This window comes from Pectinophora gossypiella, chromosome 13 (assembly GCF_024362695.1).
Source record: "Pectinophora gossypiella chromosome 13, ilPecGoss1.1, whole genome shotgun sequence".
Classification (NCBI taxonomy): Eukaryota; Metazoa; Arthropoda; class Insecta; order Lepidoptera; family Gelechiidae; genus Pectinophora; species Pectinophora gossypiella.
In genome coordinates this window covers 474,025-493,209 of record NC_065416.1, presented here as the reverse complement: position 1 = coordinate 493,209, position 19,185 = coordinate 474,025, and the positions used below count along the sequence as shown (strand labels likewise).

At 37.5% G+C, this 19,185-nt stretch overlaps 1 protein-coding gene across 1 annotated transcript; it reads left to right on the top strand.

Annotated features, from left to right (window-relative positions):
- The first annotated feature begins 4,327 nt into the window (after window positions 1-4,327).
- Window positions 4,328-18,137, top strand: LOC126371724 (putative inorganic phosphate cotransporter). The gene is made up of 11 exons (XM_050017058.1): window positions 4,328-4,511; window positions 8,720-8,859; window positions 9,703-9,885; window positions 12,060-12,198; window positions 13,025-13,239; window positions 13,874-14,020; window positions 15,693-15,837; window positions 16,302-16,426; window positions 16,844-16,966; window positions 17,453-17,609; window positions 17,984-18,137. The coding sequence occupies exons 1-11, from the start codon at window positions 4,448-4,450 to the stop codon at window positions 18,067-18,069; spliced, it is 1,524 nt and encodes a 507-aa protein (XP_049873015.1). The 5' UTR covers window positions 4,328-4,447; the 3' UTR covers window positions 18,070-18,137.
- Window positions 18,138-19,185: the final 1,048 nt, after the last annotated feature.

The following is a 19,185-nucleotide window of genomic DNA, read 5'->3' as shown; positions in this document are numbered from 1 at the left end:
TAACGAATACTTTGAGGGATGATTCAGACCAAGTGGAATTTGCCGTCGGAAAAGTTTGGAACGAAAAATAATTCACTTGATATCATCTCAGAGTCATGGTCTGATACTGAGGGGGATGCCCCTCAGTATTCGTTACGGTGTAACTAACACACATACTTACTTGTATGGCTACTGTATGTACTTATACGGGGTGTAAGTGAGATCGTAACGAATACTGAGGGGGATGATTCAGCCGATTATTCTGAGTTAATAGCAAGTGGAATTTGCCATTGCAAAAGTATAAAATTAATTTATTTTTTTCAAACATGAATTTTGCGACGAAATATTTCACTTGGTATTAACTCAGAATCATGGTTTGAATCATCCCCCTGAGTATTCTTTACGATGTCACTAACACCCTGTACATGTCTGACTTGTTAAATGCACAGCTGTTTAGGTATTTCACGTATATGTATTTCTAAATATGTATTTGCTTTTTCGTGGGGCTTGTAAGGTCAGTGACTGACGACGTCATAAATCCTGATGCTAAGGTTTTATTGAGCCACCAAATTCACCCAACACTGTTGAAGCTTAAGAGTAGTCTTCTTTTGTCTTCACTCGGGGTTATCTTTTGTTTTTCTGTTTCTCCATTTTTCTGTTTCTCTGTTAAAAGCTAAACCACAGATAATGTTTTCCAGTATTACCGGTATTCAGTAGAAACATTCGAAACAAAAGCATCTGTGAACGTTGCCACAATTCAGAGAATACAATAGGTGTATCAACGCATATCCTCGCTGCAATGGCAATTTCCATGGAATGTTGTGTCGCGGCCAAAATGTACAACAATATCGGTTACAGGTCGCCAACAGGTTTCCAATTTCGGGCATTTGGCCGCATTCAAGGTCAAATTTAAAACCGGATAATCAGAGTTTGTACAACCGGGTTATGCACTGACACAGACTATACATTTTACACATAAGCATGACGACAAATAGAGCCTACTGTGAACGAGACATACCAAGAAATTTGCACTATTCATTCCGGTCCTGCCATAACCTCATCCACAACTTTCCCACCATTGCAACTTAAACCTTAGGTATCAATTCTACGCTCCAACACTCCTAATTTTTCCGATTACGTAAGGACTTAGTGAAAAGTGGTATGGAAGTATTTCAATAAATACAATTTATTAGTATTTATCAGTTTGAACTCAGCCATTTGCTAAGTTTTAGCTTTGCTATCGCTTGCAAGCTCGCTGAAAGGATTGCCAACTGCAGTCCCATCGTGCCGCATTCAGGGCGAATGAATCTCGGAGTAATCAGGGTTTGTGCAACCGGGTCACGCACTGATACGTAGAGTAGTTGAGAACAGTAGGAACAAACTCGTATAATAAAGGGTCTACGTTAGATTTAATGACGTCGACCACCACCGCCATAAATTATAATTTCGACCAGCATCATTGTTTTTTTATTGTTATTTTGTGTATGTTTTGAGCCTAATGTTTATGTATTGTTTGTGTTTTGCCTCTTTATTATAATAAGTAATTTATTTCTATTCTTTTTCCGCTGAACGTGTTCTATGTTTTATTCTCTCCTATTGCAGCATAGAAGCAAATGGTCAAATCGAACCTTTGAAGTAAATGGTGTTATACAGAAAGATAGCCTTTGCTGATATTTTCTGTTAGTTACTAAGTAATTGAAACGGTCGGAGGAGCTTGCCTACTGTTTTTTAACATACTGTGACTGTGGTCCCTATCGGCGGTTTGTAAATGGATGTTTCAGATCAAGCTGCGTTTTAGTTGAAACTTTATCTAGTGCCGTTCGGAAACTAAAGAGCCGGTTAATATGCATGGCGGTTTCATTCCCTTAGTCCTGCTGGGATTCAGTTGCATAAACGCTTCAAATTAGTAGCGCTAAAAGTTAGGAACACGTGTTAGGACTATTTTCGATTTATTCTTCGTTTGTCCCACTGAGTTTTGTCCCACATAAAAAAATCCTATGTCGTCCCGAACAATATTCTTCCTTCGTCCCAAAATATAATTTTAAATATTTTATTCCTACTTCGTCCCATTTTGTATTCCTTATACGGCCCATGTTTTTTTTATATGCCAAACTTACTATATTGTACAATCAGCAAAAAAGGATTACCTATTATTTTAAATATTACTCGTATTATTTTATTATAATAAAACTTAATAAATATTTTTTTTTATATTTTTAATTGTAAATATTGCCTAATTATTGTTTCTCATAGATCTGACTGTTCTGTATTTATTTGAAATTATTATAACATAACATTTCTGTGATTTGGAATGTGATACTGAATAATAAAAGTGATTTATATTTTAATGATAAGACTTGTCTTATTGGTATTTAACTTTAAAAAAATAAGTAAGTAAGTATTCTTTTTTGTTGACTATACCTTTAAAGTACCTACTTATAATTTGGGACGAACTAAGAATTTTTTGGAATGTGGGACAAAACTTCAGGACGAACGAGGAATAAACCCTATTTTCACATAATATATGTTGTGATTTTTTACTGTGTAGGTTGTAAAATGATTTATTTACATTCCGGCATTAATTAGAGGATAATTTGATACTGATTATGAACTCACACAATAAACATGTAGAATTCATAATTTTGAGTATTTATTTGATAAACAAAGCAAAGACTTAGTAGTAAACATATTAATTCCAATTCACAATATATACAACTTGCACGTCCGTAATCCCTTAGAGCATATCTTTCAAGGATAAGTGAAGTTATAAAAGGACTAAATACCCTTTAAATACCATTACAATAAAAGGGTATCACATGAAGAAAAAATATGTTGAAGAAAAAAGAACCAGACTTTAGAGGCCGGAGAAAAAAATTGATCGGTTACCTTCTTCTTCTATTGTGTGGGTTGTGAGGTGGAGTACCTCAACTTCATCAACCCTGGTCTCAGGGTTACTATTGAGCCGCCTGACATGGCTCATGGCTCATGTATTGACTACTTACTTGCATTAGTAAGTAGTAACCGGGACCAACGACTTAACGTGCTTTCCGAAGCACGGATTATCTTACTTTCGGACAATCAGGTGATCAGCTTGTAATGTCCTAACCAAACTGATCACAAAGGGATGACAAAGAAATTTTTGTGATATGTCCCCACCGGGAATCGAACCTAGGACCTCTGGATCGTGAGCCTAACGCTTAACCACTGGTCCTCGGAGGTCATTATTGGTTACCTGACACGACAACTCGTTTATAAAGAACATCATAAAAGGAAAAATTAAAGGAAAGAGAGGAAAGGACCTACGACAACATTTTATGAAACAAATAAAAGTGAAGGTGCAGGTCGTGTCATATCAAGAGGTGAAAGATTTGGCGGAGAGAAGAGAGGAATGGCGATTACTCCACTGCCATTAGAGCAGCTCTTAAATAATGAGAGAGAGACCATTACAACACATATTACAAATATTTATCATAATTTTCATCGCCCTAGAGTTCCATACGTACGTAAGAAAAACCCACAAACGAAATGTTTTACAAAACCTAAATATGAATAATAACAATACCCATACATTATATCTGTCGTAGCAGTGGGTCGTAACATCATCAGAATGGGTGGGCGTTAGAAGACAATCATTTTATTTACTTCCACATAGGTTTTTTGTATCACAATCAAATAAAGTCACAGCATAAGGTACACACAACGTCACGGTATTCGTAACGGTTACACAGTTTCCGTAGTCTAGCGCGCCTAAAGACGTTGGCGCGAAGGGGTCCTCCACCACCCGTGGTTCCAACATTCGGACCGAATCCTCGGGACATGAAAACGTACTTGCTAGGTGCTTTTTTCCGATCACACTTTCTTGACGTCCCTACAAGTTATAGGTGAGCGACTATAGCACTCCTCGTAATTATTTGACACGTCCGCTCATGACGATGGTTCGCGGTAGACTGCCCGACTAGAGTGCACTGCCGTGTGCACGTCCGCTCGACACGACGACTCTGTAGTGACTCCCTCGACTTCACTCAGCTCTGGCCGTACGCCACCTGCCGTCGGAGCGTTGCAACTTCATGACGGAAGTGATGTAACTTCATTTTATTTTCCGATTTGATCAATTTCTCTTCTTAATTCATAACTAACGCCGACATATCAAATTCGCGTTTAATTTGCACAAGGTTTATGTTACAACACAGATAATATAATACCGTACAATTATGAGGATGTTGTAAGAGAGACTACGTTACGTCACGAAAGAGCGTATCTTCATTTCAGCTGCTGTGTACACTGCAAATCATGACAATTTTTGTGTACATAAGGATAACATTTTATTATTGTGTAAAATAGTCTCGAAGATAACTATAGAGACAGTTGCGTGTCTCGAATATAACTTACATTTTTTTTAATAGACAAAAGAAATCGTGCGTGGAGGTAATATAAAATTGTTTTGTTGGAAAATGTTATTGCGAAGACAATGGATGCGGAATTCCTGAGATACCAGTTCGAGGATAGACACGATGGAGTCGTCGTTAAGAATAGTGAGTAAATAAATTTCTTTTCGTTTACTGAATAATTTTTCAAGTGTGTTTGGGATTGTATTGGATACTTTCGGGAGACAAGAATATAATGAGGAAGTTCTGAGAAATGCGTTTCGGATGTATGTAACCTGTAAGGGCCCTATCTCACTAGAATACCATGGTGGGGCAACCACTGTCTCGTCAATTACAAAATGTATGCAGTTATATAAACGTAATCTCGGTGTCACCTGCAGTTGGAGGTGCTGTGGTGGCGTGGCCGTCGTTGCGTCACCACTGTGTCCTTGTGAGTTATAGCCCTAATTGGGCTGATTGATTGCCACTCTGAGCTAACCAGCGAAAGCAAAACCAGCCCAATATACGTTAGGTCACATACATCCGAAAGACATTTCTCGGGAATATGTGTTCCCCTACGAAATATTTTCGTAGCATTACCCCGTTTTTCACAGGGTCCGCTTACCTAACCTGAAGATTTGACAGGTCCGGTTTATTCCAGAAGCGTCTGCCCTGTCTGACCTTCTAACCTGCGAAGGGAAAACCAGCCCAATACAGGTTAGATCACATACCTCCGAAAATGCATTTCTCGGAAATGTGGGTTTCCTCACGATTTTTTTCTTCACCGCTGAGCATGTAATAATAATTTATGATCCAAAGATGAATTCGAAAACAAATGAGACAGTCATTGGTTTAGGCCTGTGCTGGATTCGAACCTCCGACCTCAAAGAGAGAGGGAAGCGTTCTACCAACTGGGCTATCACGGCTCCTACGATGCGTTTCCTTACGATGTGAAATGCAAAACTGTTTTCAATAAGAAAAATAATTATGTGTATTCGACTTGAGGAGCGTAACATTTACTTGACCGGATTCCGCTCAAGTCCACAAATCCGTTACGAGCGAAACCTTTCCCCGTAAACGTGGCCAATGACGTCATCTACAGTTTTGTATAGTGCAAGAGCACTCAGGTCGTAAAGTTGTCATCGCACTTGGATGCACCAGGTTTGATGTGTCACAAGGCACATGTGGGGTAAAAAACGCGAAACGTGTTGCATTCGAATTTAGAATAGAATAGAATAGAATAACTTTATTCCCAAAACAGTGTAGTACAATAGTAGAGAAGATAAAGATAAGTATACAAATCAAAAATACACTGCCAGGGAAAAGGGACTGACTCAGCATGTTGTTGCGAAGGATAGTAGAAATACCCCTCTTAGCAACACTGATATTCTGCCAGTACCTAAGTTACGCTTATAAATACTTTGAACTATCGTGCCAACAAAAAGTGTCGGGATTTACTTACAATAAATAAGAAAATAAGAATTTCGAAGCCCATGACAACACTAAAGAAGTACTCGATGTCTTTAATACACTATAAATACATTTTCTTTTTGCTAGATTCAGCGGAATTGAAATGAATCGTCTTGTGCTTATATTGTCCATTTGTGACTGTCGTATTGTTATGTGCAGTAAAGAATTATAGATAGATTGAAATTTGTCTACCAAATGTCATGACACTAATTTTCTCATTTGACAGGTTCACGAGAGTTCAATCTCGCGACTTACATTAAAGCTAATGCCAAAGATCACATTGAAGCAATTAATCTAAAAAGCAATATTGCTATTTAGCATTTATTCGTTAACATTTCGCTCGTGAGAAAATGACAAATTGAAATATTGCTCTGAACTCAGAGCTAACTATGGGCTTCAACTATACCGGAGAATGTATGGATCACAAGTTTACTAAGATAGTGTTGTCTGTGGGAGGTAAATCAGGATATTTTACGTGTCGCGCTGTTATTCAGAACTTTATGATCCCTGGATGGTCACACCAGAGTGCAGGAAACCGTAAAATACTTGCACTCAGGCTCCCGAACACTAAAGTAACAAGGAGTCATACTACTCGTAGTAAAAGCTCTGGAGATGAGTTATAGCACCGTATTGTCTCATGTCGTGGAAATAAGCTATTTTTGACCAAATTAAAAATAATGAATTTATTAATTATTAATTAATAATGAATTAATTTACTTTTTTAAATTTATTTTATTTATTATTTTTTATGTAATTTAGTTCTGGGCAAAAAAGTATATTTGATTTGATTAAGTAACTTAATATTCAATATTCTTTATTTGCATACGAGTACTTTAATGGTGTACAAGTTTGCATAGCAAGTTTGATTATGTTTACATATGAGTTTCACATCACAGACCCTTTCGGGCAAAACAAAATAAATGTTTAAAAGAGAGAAGGAAGCATTTTTCAAATTGTAACATCACCATCATTAAGTCATTATTCACCAGTGCTGTAGTAACATTAACACAAGACTTTGACGCATAGACCCACGCCCGTATCCCCGAAAGGGTAGGCAGGGGCGTAATAGTACATCCACACTTCGTCAGCTTTGTTTAAGTTCCCTGTGAGGCGAGCCTATTGATATTAACCGGGCATACCTTTTCAATACCACGTGATATTAATAATTCATGATTCAAACATGAATTCAAAATCATAAAATCGAATTAAGTGAAATAAAGTGATACGTAAGTAACGCGTTCTCCGAAGAAAAAAATACTTTCCTCCGAAACACAGACCATCTTACTGTCGGACAGTCGGATGATCAACCTGTAGTGTCTTAACCATACTACTAAACGGCCTCCGTGGTCCAGTGGTTGAGCGTTGTGCTCACGATCCGGAGGTCCCAGGTTCGAATCCCGGTGGGGACAAATCACAAAAATCACTTTGTGGTCCCTAGTTTGGTTAGGACATTACAGGCTGATCACCTGATTGTCCAAAAAGTAAGATGATCCGTGCTTCGGAAGGCACGTTAAGCCGTTGGTCCCGGTTACTACTTACTGATGTAAGTACGTAGTCGTCACATGAGTCAGGGGCCTATGGCGGCTCAATAATAACCCTGACACCAGGGTTGATGCGGTTGGTAATCCACCTCACAACCCACACGATAGAAGAAGAAGACCAAACTACTGATCACAAAGTGATTTTTGTGATACATCCCAACCGGAATTCGATCCCAGTACCCGTCACCTTCGCATGTTATTGTGCGATCCCATTATATAATTTTATTATTACATGTGGCATATGACCGTGTATGCAATGCTGCAAATAAATTTCATTACTAAATACCAAATACTTAAGTAAAATTATGATAACTTATTTCAAAATAATATATTATTATTATTATGCCGGTTATTATTATGGAAATAAATGTAGGTTAATGATGAGAAGTATGAATTTCATTGTGTACTGCAAAATTAAACAATATATAAAAAATAAATAAATAAAATAAAATCATTTTTTATTTCAGGCATGTAACCCATATTTAATTTACATTAGCAATTATAAAATTAAAATTCCAAAATCAATAAAACATAAAATTAAATTAAATATGACTATAAATAAATAAATAAATAAATAAATAAAAGAAATAAAAATAATCTTTATTTTTGACTAACTAAACAATATGACTAGATTCACAAACAAACGTTCTTGCAATCTACGAAGAAAGACGGTGTACCAGAGGACCATAATGACTGTTAAAAAACTTCCTTACTAATTGAGCCACTGCGATACAGGGTGATCCCTAGTGCAGGGCTCGCTGTTAAGTGTTTAAATTGTACCTTGTTTGAGTAATAAAGAATTTTATTATTATTATTTATATTTATATATTTATAATTCTCTCCGAAGAGGTTCAAGTCGCACGGGCCGTAGCCTGTGTGTTTATTGTTTCAGAGTGCTTTTATTGTTTCAGAGATAAAAACTTCCTGACGATGCGGCATGTATTTAGAATTACTGCTTTTTGAAGAAGTGTGAGTGTGGATGGATGCATGTTGAGAGTTTGGAGACTAGTGTGGAGTGTTTTAGGTATGACGCCTGTGGTGGAAACAACGATGGGTACCGTTTTAACAGTTCTTACTTGCCATTGTTTGGATTTCTATAGCAAGGTCGGTGTATTTGGCAATTTTTTCAGCATGTGTACATAGTAAGTAAGTTGTGAGTATTGCATACTTACGGCTATATCTACAAGCAATACGGTCTGATTGATTTTGTCAAATAATAGTATATCCGGTCTATTGAAATGAACTGTTTTATCAGTGATGATGGTTCTATCCCCTTCTTATTATTATTAATAAGAATTAAACAAATAAAACAACACTACAATAGTATTATTACTTTACATCAAAAATAAATGAATACGGTTTCAGAATTCAAGCTGGGTGTACGCCACATCCAGATGACATACATGCTCCTATGCTCGGCGTCGCTCGGAGCGCTGCGCGGGAGCACCGGCGTCGCCATCTTGGCGGTCACTGACCTCACTAGGCGCAATGACTCCTATATACAGGTCTATATAAAATGGTTATTATAAGTACATACATACATAAATTCACGATAAGGGAGCTTTGCGGTCTGGGATATTATCTGTACTTATTCACTCAGAAATCAGAACACTGGTTACAAATAACTGTATGTGTAACATAGTTCATAATTTATTTACTAACAACCATGGATGTAAAAAAAAAATCCGAAAATTAAAGTTTTGAATTTCAATTTTGAATTTATTCAACGTAATTATCATGGATAACCTTGTTGAAGGTCCATGTAACATTTTGTTTCAATGTAACACTCATTCTCTTATTCAATTATTTATTAATTATTTTATTATTTATATACTTACTCATGAAGTTGAATTCAGTGGTTTAGGGCCCGAACCATCGATTCATAATTCATAATCATTTATTCAAAATGGTATTACAGTTTGCAGATGGTCAGCATTTAACATTTGGTCTATATTTTTAGTTATTTAAATTATAACATGCAAATAGTTAAATAAAATAAAATTGATAATTTAAATGTCAATCATTAGGTACTTTAATTATGAAATAATAATAAAATGATTTACAATGTCATTATCCAAATCACACTTTACAAAAAAACAAACAATACACAAAAAAAGAGAAAAAATAAAAAAAAAAATAAAAAAGAAAAACAATGACACGAAACATTCAACGATTCAGTCGAGAGTAACAGCAATGTGATAAAAATTAAAAGATCGTCAGTTACCTTATGTCAACCACATTTATTTTAATTGTCATGATCGTTTGCAACTTGACTTAGGCCCCTTGGCTATCACAGATTGGCGGATGAAACTAACTAGACTGTAGATTAACTAATGCATACTTCACAGACCCAGGACTGGGACGGCAGGATCCAGGGGACGATCCTATCATCATTCCTGTTCGGATACGCACTGATGTTGATTCCAGCCGAGTTGTTCCTGCAAAGAATCAGTGCTGGGAAGCATCTGCTGACTGGCGTGCTGATCATCAGCGGCGCCTTGGCTGTCGCCATGCCTACTATTGTTAAGGAGGTTAGTTTCTTCTGTCAGTGTCAGTTTTTTTTAAAGAATGTTTTTCTTGCAGCTGCTTTCCCCGGCTATAGGTTGTGAGCAGCTGCAATAGTTTTAGGCGGATGAGATGTACGACAAAAAATAACAGCTCTAAAAGGTGAATGTAACGGCCTCCGTGGTCCAGTGGTTGAGCGTTGGGCTCACGATCCGGAGGTCCCGGGTTCGAATCCCGGTGGGGACAAATCACAAAAAATCACTTTGTGATTCCTAGTTTGGTTAGGACATTACAGGCTGATCACCTGATTGTCCAAAAAGTAAGATGCTCCGTTCTTCGAAAGGCACCGATTACTACTTACTGATGTACAGTCATGAGCAATATAATGTACCCACTTTAGGACTCTGCCGCACTAACATATTTGACATTTAGTGAGACTTACAGTTCAATTTGTCAAAAAAGGTAATGTGACATGGTACCAAAGTGTATACATATTAATGGTCGTGACCGTAAGTAAGTAGTCGTTACATGAGCCATGTCAGGGGCCCTTGGCGGCTGAATAATAATACTGACACTAGGGTTGATGAGATTGGTAATTCACCTCACAACCCACACGATAGAAGAAGAAAGGTGAACGAGTTTAATAGTTTTCATTGATGCCATTAGAAAATACGACTATACCATACCTGTACTTGGGCATATTATAATATTATTATAACTAGATAACGCATAAATAACTTTGTGAGACTCTTCATAGTTTAATTACTTACGAGTAAGAGTACATTGCAGGATTTTCCAAAAGGAAGCTGTTTCCAAGCTTCACAAGATACGTTAAAGATCATAATGTTAAATTGCTATGCTATTTATTTGGCAATTCAACAATAAATCTGACACTAAATTGAAGTCGAAGTTTGATGAGATTGAACCATATATAATATTTATGTAGGTACAGTCATGAGCCACTTGAGGGAAACCACTGCCCTATTTTTCCCTAAAAAGTAGCATGGAGAGTATTTTACAGAAATGCTGCACCGACAAGAGCGTGGCTCTTAAATTGATGATGATGACACTCATGAGCAATATCATGTACTTACCCACTTTAGAACCCTGTTGCATTATCATATTTGACATTTAATGAGACTTACGGTTTAATTTGTCCAAAAAAGTAATTTGACATGGTTACAAACTGTATACATATTAGTACTCGTGACCGTACTTAAATAGAGTAGATAGGTAAGTAGTATTTTTCCATATAAAACTAAGCTAAACTGTTAACAACATTGTAATGATTTTTAGCTAAATTATTCCGAACGGGCCTCATTTTACTTTTATGTTTTTATCAATTATAATTTTAGCATAACAAAGTTTTAGAACACGCGCAAATGAATACTAATTTTATTACCAACCTTAATTAGTCAGATAGTATTTCTTTAATTATTTTAAGAGACACATATTCTGATAAACTTGAGTTTAAGCTGAATTTTTTCCTACGTTAAGCTCATAATACTTAATATAACATATGCATGAACTTCCAAGTAATTTACTATGCAAAACTTACTTCAAAGGCACAGCCAGCTATATTCGTAAGAATTTCAAATGAAGTACTTTTACAGTTCACTTGAGTTCTAAAGCTTACCACACTAAGAACTTGGTGTGTGAATATTTAAACATGACTTATTTAGCTGCTGTATTAATATTCAGGTAAGCAGTAATAATTCTATTTGATGAGGTCAAAACCCTGAGATGAGTATGTGTATTTCCTGATACCGACCCCGCCGGCGGGATTTCCCTCAGACAAGAGAAGACCCAAGGTTCGAGACCATCGCGACCAATAGCACACCCCAGACACTTTATACAAACAATCTCGCTTCACACAGACACCACACATTGACGTTATCGTACACGCGCATCTGGCTGTGTGACGTCTGGCGCCATACGATTCAAGTCTAAACTATGTCCGAAGGGGGGTGAGGTAAACCAAGGCTCAGACGCTGGTGGGGAGCGCATATATTTCTTATTCTATGCCCCTTTTTATTAGAAAAACATAATTTACACTTACAATCTATTTTTTTGTAAAAGTTTGAAAGTGGTTCTAGAAAGGTTGTCAGGAGGAAAACCTGTCTGAACGTGTTGCTGGACAGGACCGATGCCAACTGATGACTGATGGTTGAGACCGTTACAGACCTTATTGGTGTTGCAGGGTGGGTGGATAGCAGCGTGTAACGCCCAGTTGTGGCTGGGCGCAGCTCAAGCATGTCTAGCCCCTTCCAATCAGTCGCTGCTCACACGCTTCCTGCCACCTAATGAGAGGAATTTCTTTGGGTTTCTGGTACATTCAGGTATGTTACTACCATTATTTATTATTACAATTAGGTTACAAATAGATTTAGCGTTTTTAATACCATCTGCAATCACAAGTATAATTTTATTTAATTTATATATGCCGGTCTTCATATCCATATCACAACCCGGATACTTCATACAAACAATCTCGATTTAAACAGACACTACACATTGACATTATCTACACGCGCAACTGTGTGTGTGACGTCTGAGGGCTGTCAATTACAATACCGTCATCACTTATTTAGTTAGGTAGTACTACTTACGAAATATGCTTTTATATTTAATTAGTTACTTACCACATAAATCACAAATAAGAAATTTGTAACAATAAAATTCACAATAAAATGAATATGCTTTATTTGACCTAATAAATCACTGAACTAACTAATTGCATTCACATTAATTACATCAAGCACTTAGCTTAGTTTCCAATTATTTGCATGTTTTGGTGAACAATTACTATGAAAAAATATAATTTATAGGCAATATTGTGAGATCAAATATTCAAATCAGACGAAAGAACGTCGGCGTCCAATTTCGAAAATCAAAAATAAAAAAAAAACGGCCCGCGCGCTGTTTTCACGATTCAAGTCTAAACTATGTTCGAAAGGGGGTGAGGTAAACCTAGCTTACATGTTGGTGGGGGGGGGGGGTGGATAGTTGACATTCTATACGTAGTATTATACCTTATTCTATGTCCATATTAAACTATCTACAATATACGGCTGAGTTTGCAACGAATATGAAGAGTGGTTGCTGGCTTAATTGTGATTATGTGGCTAGGATCATAATATGCGTAACTGAAACTTGTCCTTTCAGGCTCTCTCTTGGGCATCCTAATAGGCCTCCCACTATCAGGCTTGCTATCTGAAGCTCGTCTGGGCTGGGAGCTGGTGTACTACTCGCAAGCGATGCTGGCACTGTCAGTGGCCTGTTTATGTGCCCTGCTGACTGCCAGCTCGCCTGAACAGCATCAAGCGATGGGAGATACTGAGAAAGAGTTCATCAGAGAAGCTTTGCATTGCTACCGTAAGGTGAATAATTGCGTCAATCACTTCTTTCATGACGCTGGTTTTGTTTGTTTGCTTTTAATTGCTCAATATTAATACTGCTACACCGTACAGGGAGCGGACAAATATATCACGTGTTTAATTACGTGTTTGCAGTAAAGACCGATTGTGGGATGGTGAATAACTGTCACCAAACGGTTCATCATTTCATTGTAGCTGGGCTAAAGAATGAGAAGTGGTTGCATAATGTCTTTGGATATCATTTGGCACTATATTATTGTCTCTGCCAGACTACTCTCTTAAGAATCACAATGTAACATTACTTCTTTACAACAATTTACTAAATCAGAGACGGGGCAAGCATTTTCTGATATAACATCAAAAACTTTATTACAAATCTCACGCAGTACCGTGTTCGACGACGATGCATTGCTCGCTCCGGTGTAGAAAATTGGTCATTAAGGAAAGTTCAGATGTCAGTAAGGAAAAAATAAAGTTTTTAGTGTTATCAGAAAATGCTCGAATTACCACTGTTCTTCGTCTGCATTTACCTTTTCTATCTTGATTTTGATCATTCAATGTAATAGTACATTTGAGTCTCTAATTATGACTTAAAAATCTTATTTCTAATATGAATATTGCACCTGTGCCTTCTCAGAGAACGATGCAAGTTCCATGGCGGAGCATCCTTAAGACCCCTCAGTTCTGGGCGACGGCCGCTGCTCACGCCGCAAGCAATGCCGTCTTTATCTTCTTCTTGTTCTATGTTCCTGCTTACTTACTTACATTTGGCACTCTGAAAACTGTAAGTTATACAGGGCGGTAGTGACGAATAACGAATACTCAGGGGGATAATTCAGACCATGATTCTGAGTTAATATCAAGTGGAATTTACTGTCGCAAAATTCATGTTTTCTTTTAGTTTTTTTTTATTATTTTCAATTCTATACTTTTGCGATTTCACTTAATATTAACTCAGAATAATGAGCTGAATCATCCGTTTTAGTATTCGTTAAGATGTCACTTACACCCCGTTCAAGTACATACGGTAGCCATACAGGTAGGTATGGGTGTTAGTGACACCATAACAAATACTGAGGGGGATGATTCAGACCATGATTCTGAGTTAATATCAAGTGGAATTTTCTGGCGGAAAATTCATGAACATTTTTGTTTACTTTTTCAATTATTTTTCGTTCTATACTTTTTCCACAAATTTTACCACAAATTCCACTTGATATTAACTAAGAATCGTGGCCTGAATCATCTCTCAAAGTTTTCGTTACGATGTCACTAACACCCTGTATATAAACTTATTTGTGGCTTGGCATACCAAAATAAGTGAATTCCAAGTTTACGTTTAAGTTATTGACTAGGTCGTAACCTTAGGAAGTAGTTAGGTTAGGTTACTTACCTTTGATATAACACAAACTTTCTAAGCGTTTGGTCTAAGTCTCTTGTCTTGCTTCTATGTCTTGCTTCTATGCTGTTCTGGGAGCAAATAAAAAACATAGAAAACGTTCAGCTGCTTGTCTTCCCGGGCATGTCGTAAAAACCGACAGAGGGATTGTGTCCTCTAACATGATGGGCTAATGTTATGGGCGATAGGCTGATCCCTTATCACCATAAGGTTCATCATATCCAGCTTACGACATCGTATCAACAGTGGCTGCAAGTTGTCTTTGATTACTTGTGGCTCTGCCCACCCCATTAGGGATTACGGGCGTGAGTTTATGTATGTATGTATGTATGTTGGTCTAAGTTTTATCATGGTCAACCGGGTTACATATTAATTACTTGACTATATACGTATTTCCTTAGCTTACTTACCACACGTGGCATAGATTTCAAGTAATCTGAATATTATCAGCTAGTAAAGTTGTATTTAATCAAATTGGTACTCATGCCTCTTGGGGCCTTAGCCAAGTTGCAACCGACTATGACAATCGACAATGACAGTGATAAAACGTATGGGATTGACATAAGGTGACATATCGTTGCTGACGTTGCAAACTGACGTATCTGCAACATACTTACATACGCCTATTTCCCACTGGGGTAAGCAGAGACTATGGAATTCCATTTTCTTCGATCCTGACACACTTCTCTTACTTCCTCCACATTCATCAATCCAGTATCATCACGCTGGCACATCTGCAATTTTTTGGTAAAATAATTTGTGTCTTATTGACAGTAGCAAAAGGTGCAAATCAGATTCGGCAAAAATTTCAGATACTTACGTCAATTAGCATTCCATATATTTTTATCACCGTGGCTGTCAATTTTCATAATCGATTGCAACTTGGCTCAAACCCCTAACCTGCTATCTGTAAATAAAATATTTTTTATAGGTACGCATCTCCAACTTGCTTTATATTTTACTTTCTATCTTTAATTTTTATCTTTTAATTTTCTTTCTTTCTTTCTTTTTGCTTTTTTATGTAGATTAAAATTTAATATTCTTAAATATCCTCCAGAGCTCATGGCAGGCATCGCTACCGTTCGCCGCACTATGGCTGGTGCGCGTGAGTGCAGCACCGACTGTGGAATGGTTCTGTCGAGTGCTGCGAGTCACCTTTCGACTCAACCTGACTACTTTTAGAAAACTTGTTAATGCTATTGGTAATTTAGTAAAATTTAATAAGTTAAATTGAGTTATTTGAGTCTCTTCTTCTTCCACACTTAAACTCAATGAACACAGTGTGGAGCTACTGTTCACTGTGCTTTGAAAGTTGCTCGCGGGAGAACCTAATGAGCGCTTCCGTCCGTGCTATGCATTTGGGTTGACAATACACATATTTTTTTTTTAATCGATACAAAGGAAGAAGAAGTAAATGCAGATAATGTAGAATGTTCTAGAAGTGGTGTGGTTTAAATAATCCCGCCCCGCTAGAATGCTTCCGGTTACCCTTATGTATATAAAAGTTAAATAGTTCTGACCTTTCCTTGACATTATTTTCGTTATCATCTGCTCGCAAATTTTTCCATTTTCAGTGGTCTGGAATAAGGAGCGCGGTAGTTTCTTCTTTTACTTCTGCTTATTTCTAGTATCTTCTGAGGATATTATAATTGGGTTCTCTCACCAGGTGCCTGCGGAGTGGTGGCAACAGTGACAGTGCTACCAAATCTATCAACAGAATGGAGAACTCTAGTTATAGTCTTCCTAACGACAGCTTTAAGTGCACTAGGTTTCCAATTTTGTGGATTTTTGGTAAGCAGAACTTTACTTATAAAATAACGCGTTAGATTTACCTGCAAGCTTTACCGGACAAATTAGGATTAATCGATTTTTTTATGTGTCTCCTATATTGTCGAAAATAAATGATAGTGTTTAATTTTAGGAGATTGACCATAGTTGTACGCGGCTTTGTTCCAATAAGCTTCGTTATTGGCGGTCCTTGGATCCAAATGTGGTCAACATCCTTTCCTATAATGTTTAAATACTTATTATTTTGGCATTAAGGAAACTTCTGTGAAAATAGACCCTCTTCTTTTATATTACGAAAATATGATGCTACTTCGTACGATATTCAATCATCTCTTTAGCATCCTATCCCTTTTTCACGGAATCTCTTTATTATGTGAAGCCCTAGTTATTCGTGCATTATTCAATTATTATGTTTTTCAGGATAATCACAAGGATATGAGCGAGAACTACTCCGGCAGTTTGATGATGCTGTCCAGAGCAGTGGCCAGTGTGGTTGGGGCACTCGTTCCTATCGTGGTCGGACTTATACTTGGAGATAACATTGTAGGTATACGTAAACTATTACATTTTCTATCTATCTCCTCAGCCTGTATCCACCCCCTGCTGGGTATCGGCCTCCTCTCTTTCACGCCATTCTTTCTGGTCCTGTGCAGATCTGCCTCGAAATCGCATACCATCCCTTGGTCAGTAACAGCCATTCAGTAGACAGATGGTTCGTCATAACCTTCGTCTTGGACATTATCATCATTTCTTCTATTTTGTTTTTATTTTTAATCTGGGGGGTTTATTTCCACGTGATCATCATCTCCCTATCCGTTATCCCATTTTTACAGGGTCCGCTTACCTAACCTGAAGATTTCACGGGTTCGGTTTTTTACAGAAGCGACTGCCTGTGTGATCTTTCAACCCGCGAAGGGAAACCAGCACAAAAATAGCGCGGAAAAATTCTCAAAATCATCATCATCTGAATCATCTGCGTCAGTATTCGGTGCGGTGTCCCTAACACCCTGTATTTTATTTTGCTTTCAGAGTGACTCAAAGCGATGGCACACGGTATTTCTGACGCTCGCCAGTTTCTACGTGGCCTGCAACTTGGTTTACGCCGTGGCAGGTTCCAGTGGCCGCCAGTATTGGGACGGTGGTATTGTTATAAAGAGCAAGTTTGGCTACCAGAATGCCATGATAGGTAGGTACTATTTCTACCAGAGTAGCCATAAACGCGACCATTCAACTCCCGCCGCCGGCGTGGTCGATGCTTTCCCTCATTCAGCGCTTATCGTTATCGGTTCAGTAGGATAGATTAATTCTTTGAAATGTAATCCTCTCAGAGGACACCCTGACCGAAGTGCCCAACTTTACAACTTAAATTTTGTACCGAATGAGACTCCTCAGCTCCCATTTGTCCGGCCAAGTAGTTAATGCGATTTTTGGAAATCTACAATAAGTCACGTCAAAAAAAGTGTCGAAATACTTTTTTATCAAATTCCTCTTGTTTACAAGTATAATATCAGTGATAATGATTTTGTTTACGCTTCTAACGTTTACCTTATTGTTTTTCAGATACAAATCATTTGGAATTGGAGGAACTTAACCACACAAAGTTAAGCGAACAGAATCATATGGACACTGCAAACACTGAAATCTAAGCTGATGTTACTGTAATGATCGAATTTAACCTATTTTATATTCTAAGATAATAAATAATTGCATTATACTTAATTGTGTGTGCTTTACCCCGAATTGGCGTACGAGTAGGCATTTGTTTTGCGTATGAGCACAAAAAGGGTAAAATAAACATACAGCCTGTGTCTCTATCGAGGTAGGCAAAACGACAGGTTTCAAAGCAGATTTCCGTTCCAATGATACGATGAACCGTATTGTCATAGGCATCACAGCAAGACTCTTGCCCCCTATTACATGGGAATTAAACGTAGCTGGCTAGGAATGGGTGTATAATATAATGGAATAGATTAGAATAGAATATAGAATATGTTTATTTATCAAATTAAAAATTTAAACATGTATACATTACTCCCCGCACTAGGGAAACCCTGTATATGTTAAGCACCGTTCCCTACTATTGTAGGAATACATGTTTTATCATGTCTTTATTAGTAGAAATAAACTGAATAAAGTAAACCTGAAAATCTTCACCTTCAGTCTTCGATTAGATTGCGCGAGGATGGTTTGTCAAAACCGTAAAAAGTAGGATTCCGTGTGTCGCATACAGTTGTTGTTATGCTCTGCCTGGTGTGTAGAGGATGGTAAAAAATACAGCGACTTTGAGTTGACCATGTTATATTATTCCAATTGAATTATTTAATTAGGCACACTATTACTATTACGTTATTTCACAGTTCGTCGATCGTAGAAGAAGAAGGAAAAAGTATTGCCATTTTTTTGGAATTAAAAAGTAAAAAATAATTATTTGTTTTATGTTGCCAACACCGTGGTCTAAGCCAACCCCAACGGGAAATAGACGTGATCTTATGTACCTACATAATAATATTTGCCCTTCACAACCAGAGCCAAATATGTACCATTGTACCAGCTACACCAAGCATCACAAATTAAGTTTGCTAACCTAACAATGTCTCGTGTCTCGTCCCCAAATTTGATACCCCCTACCCTGATCGGATCAGCTTATCTGGCTTAAGCCCCGCGGACAAATCGTCAACCTTATTGCGCAAAACACAAGAACGTAGTGAGGGTCAATATTTCCAGTTCCTGGTATATCTTTGGGGGATCTGCGTTAATCCACC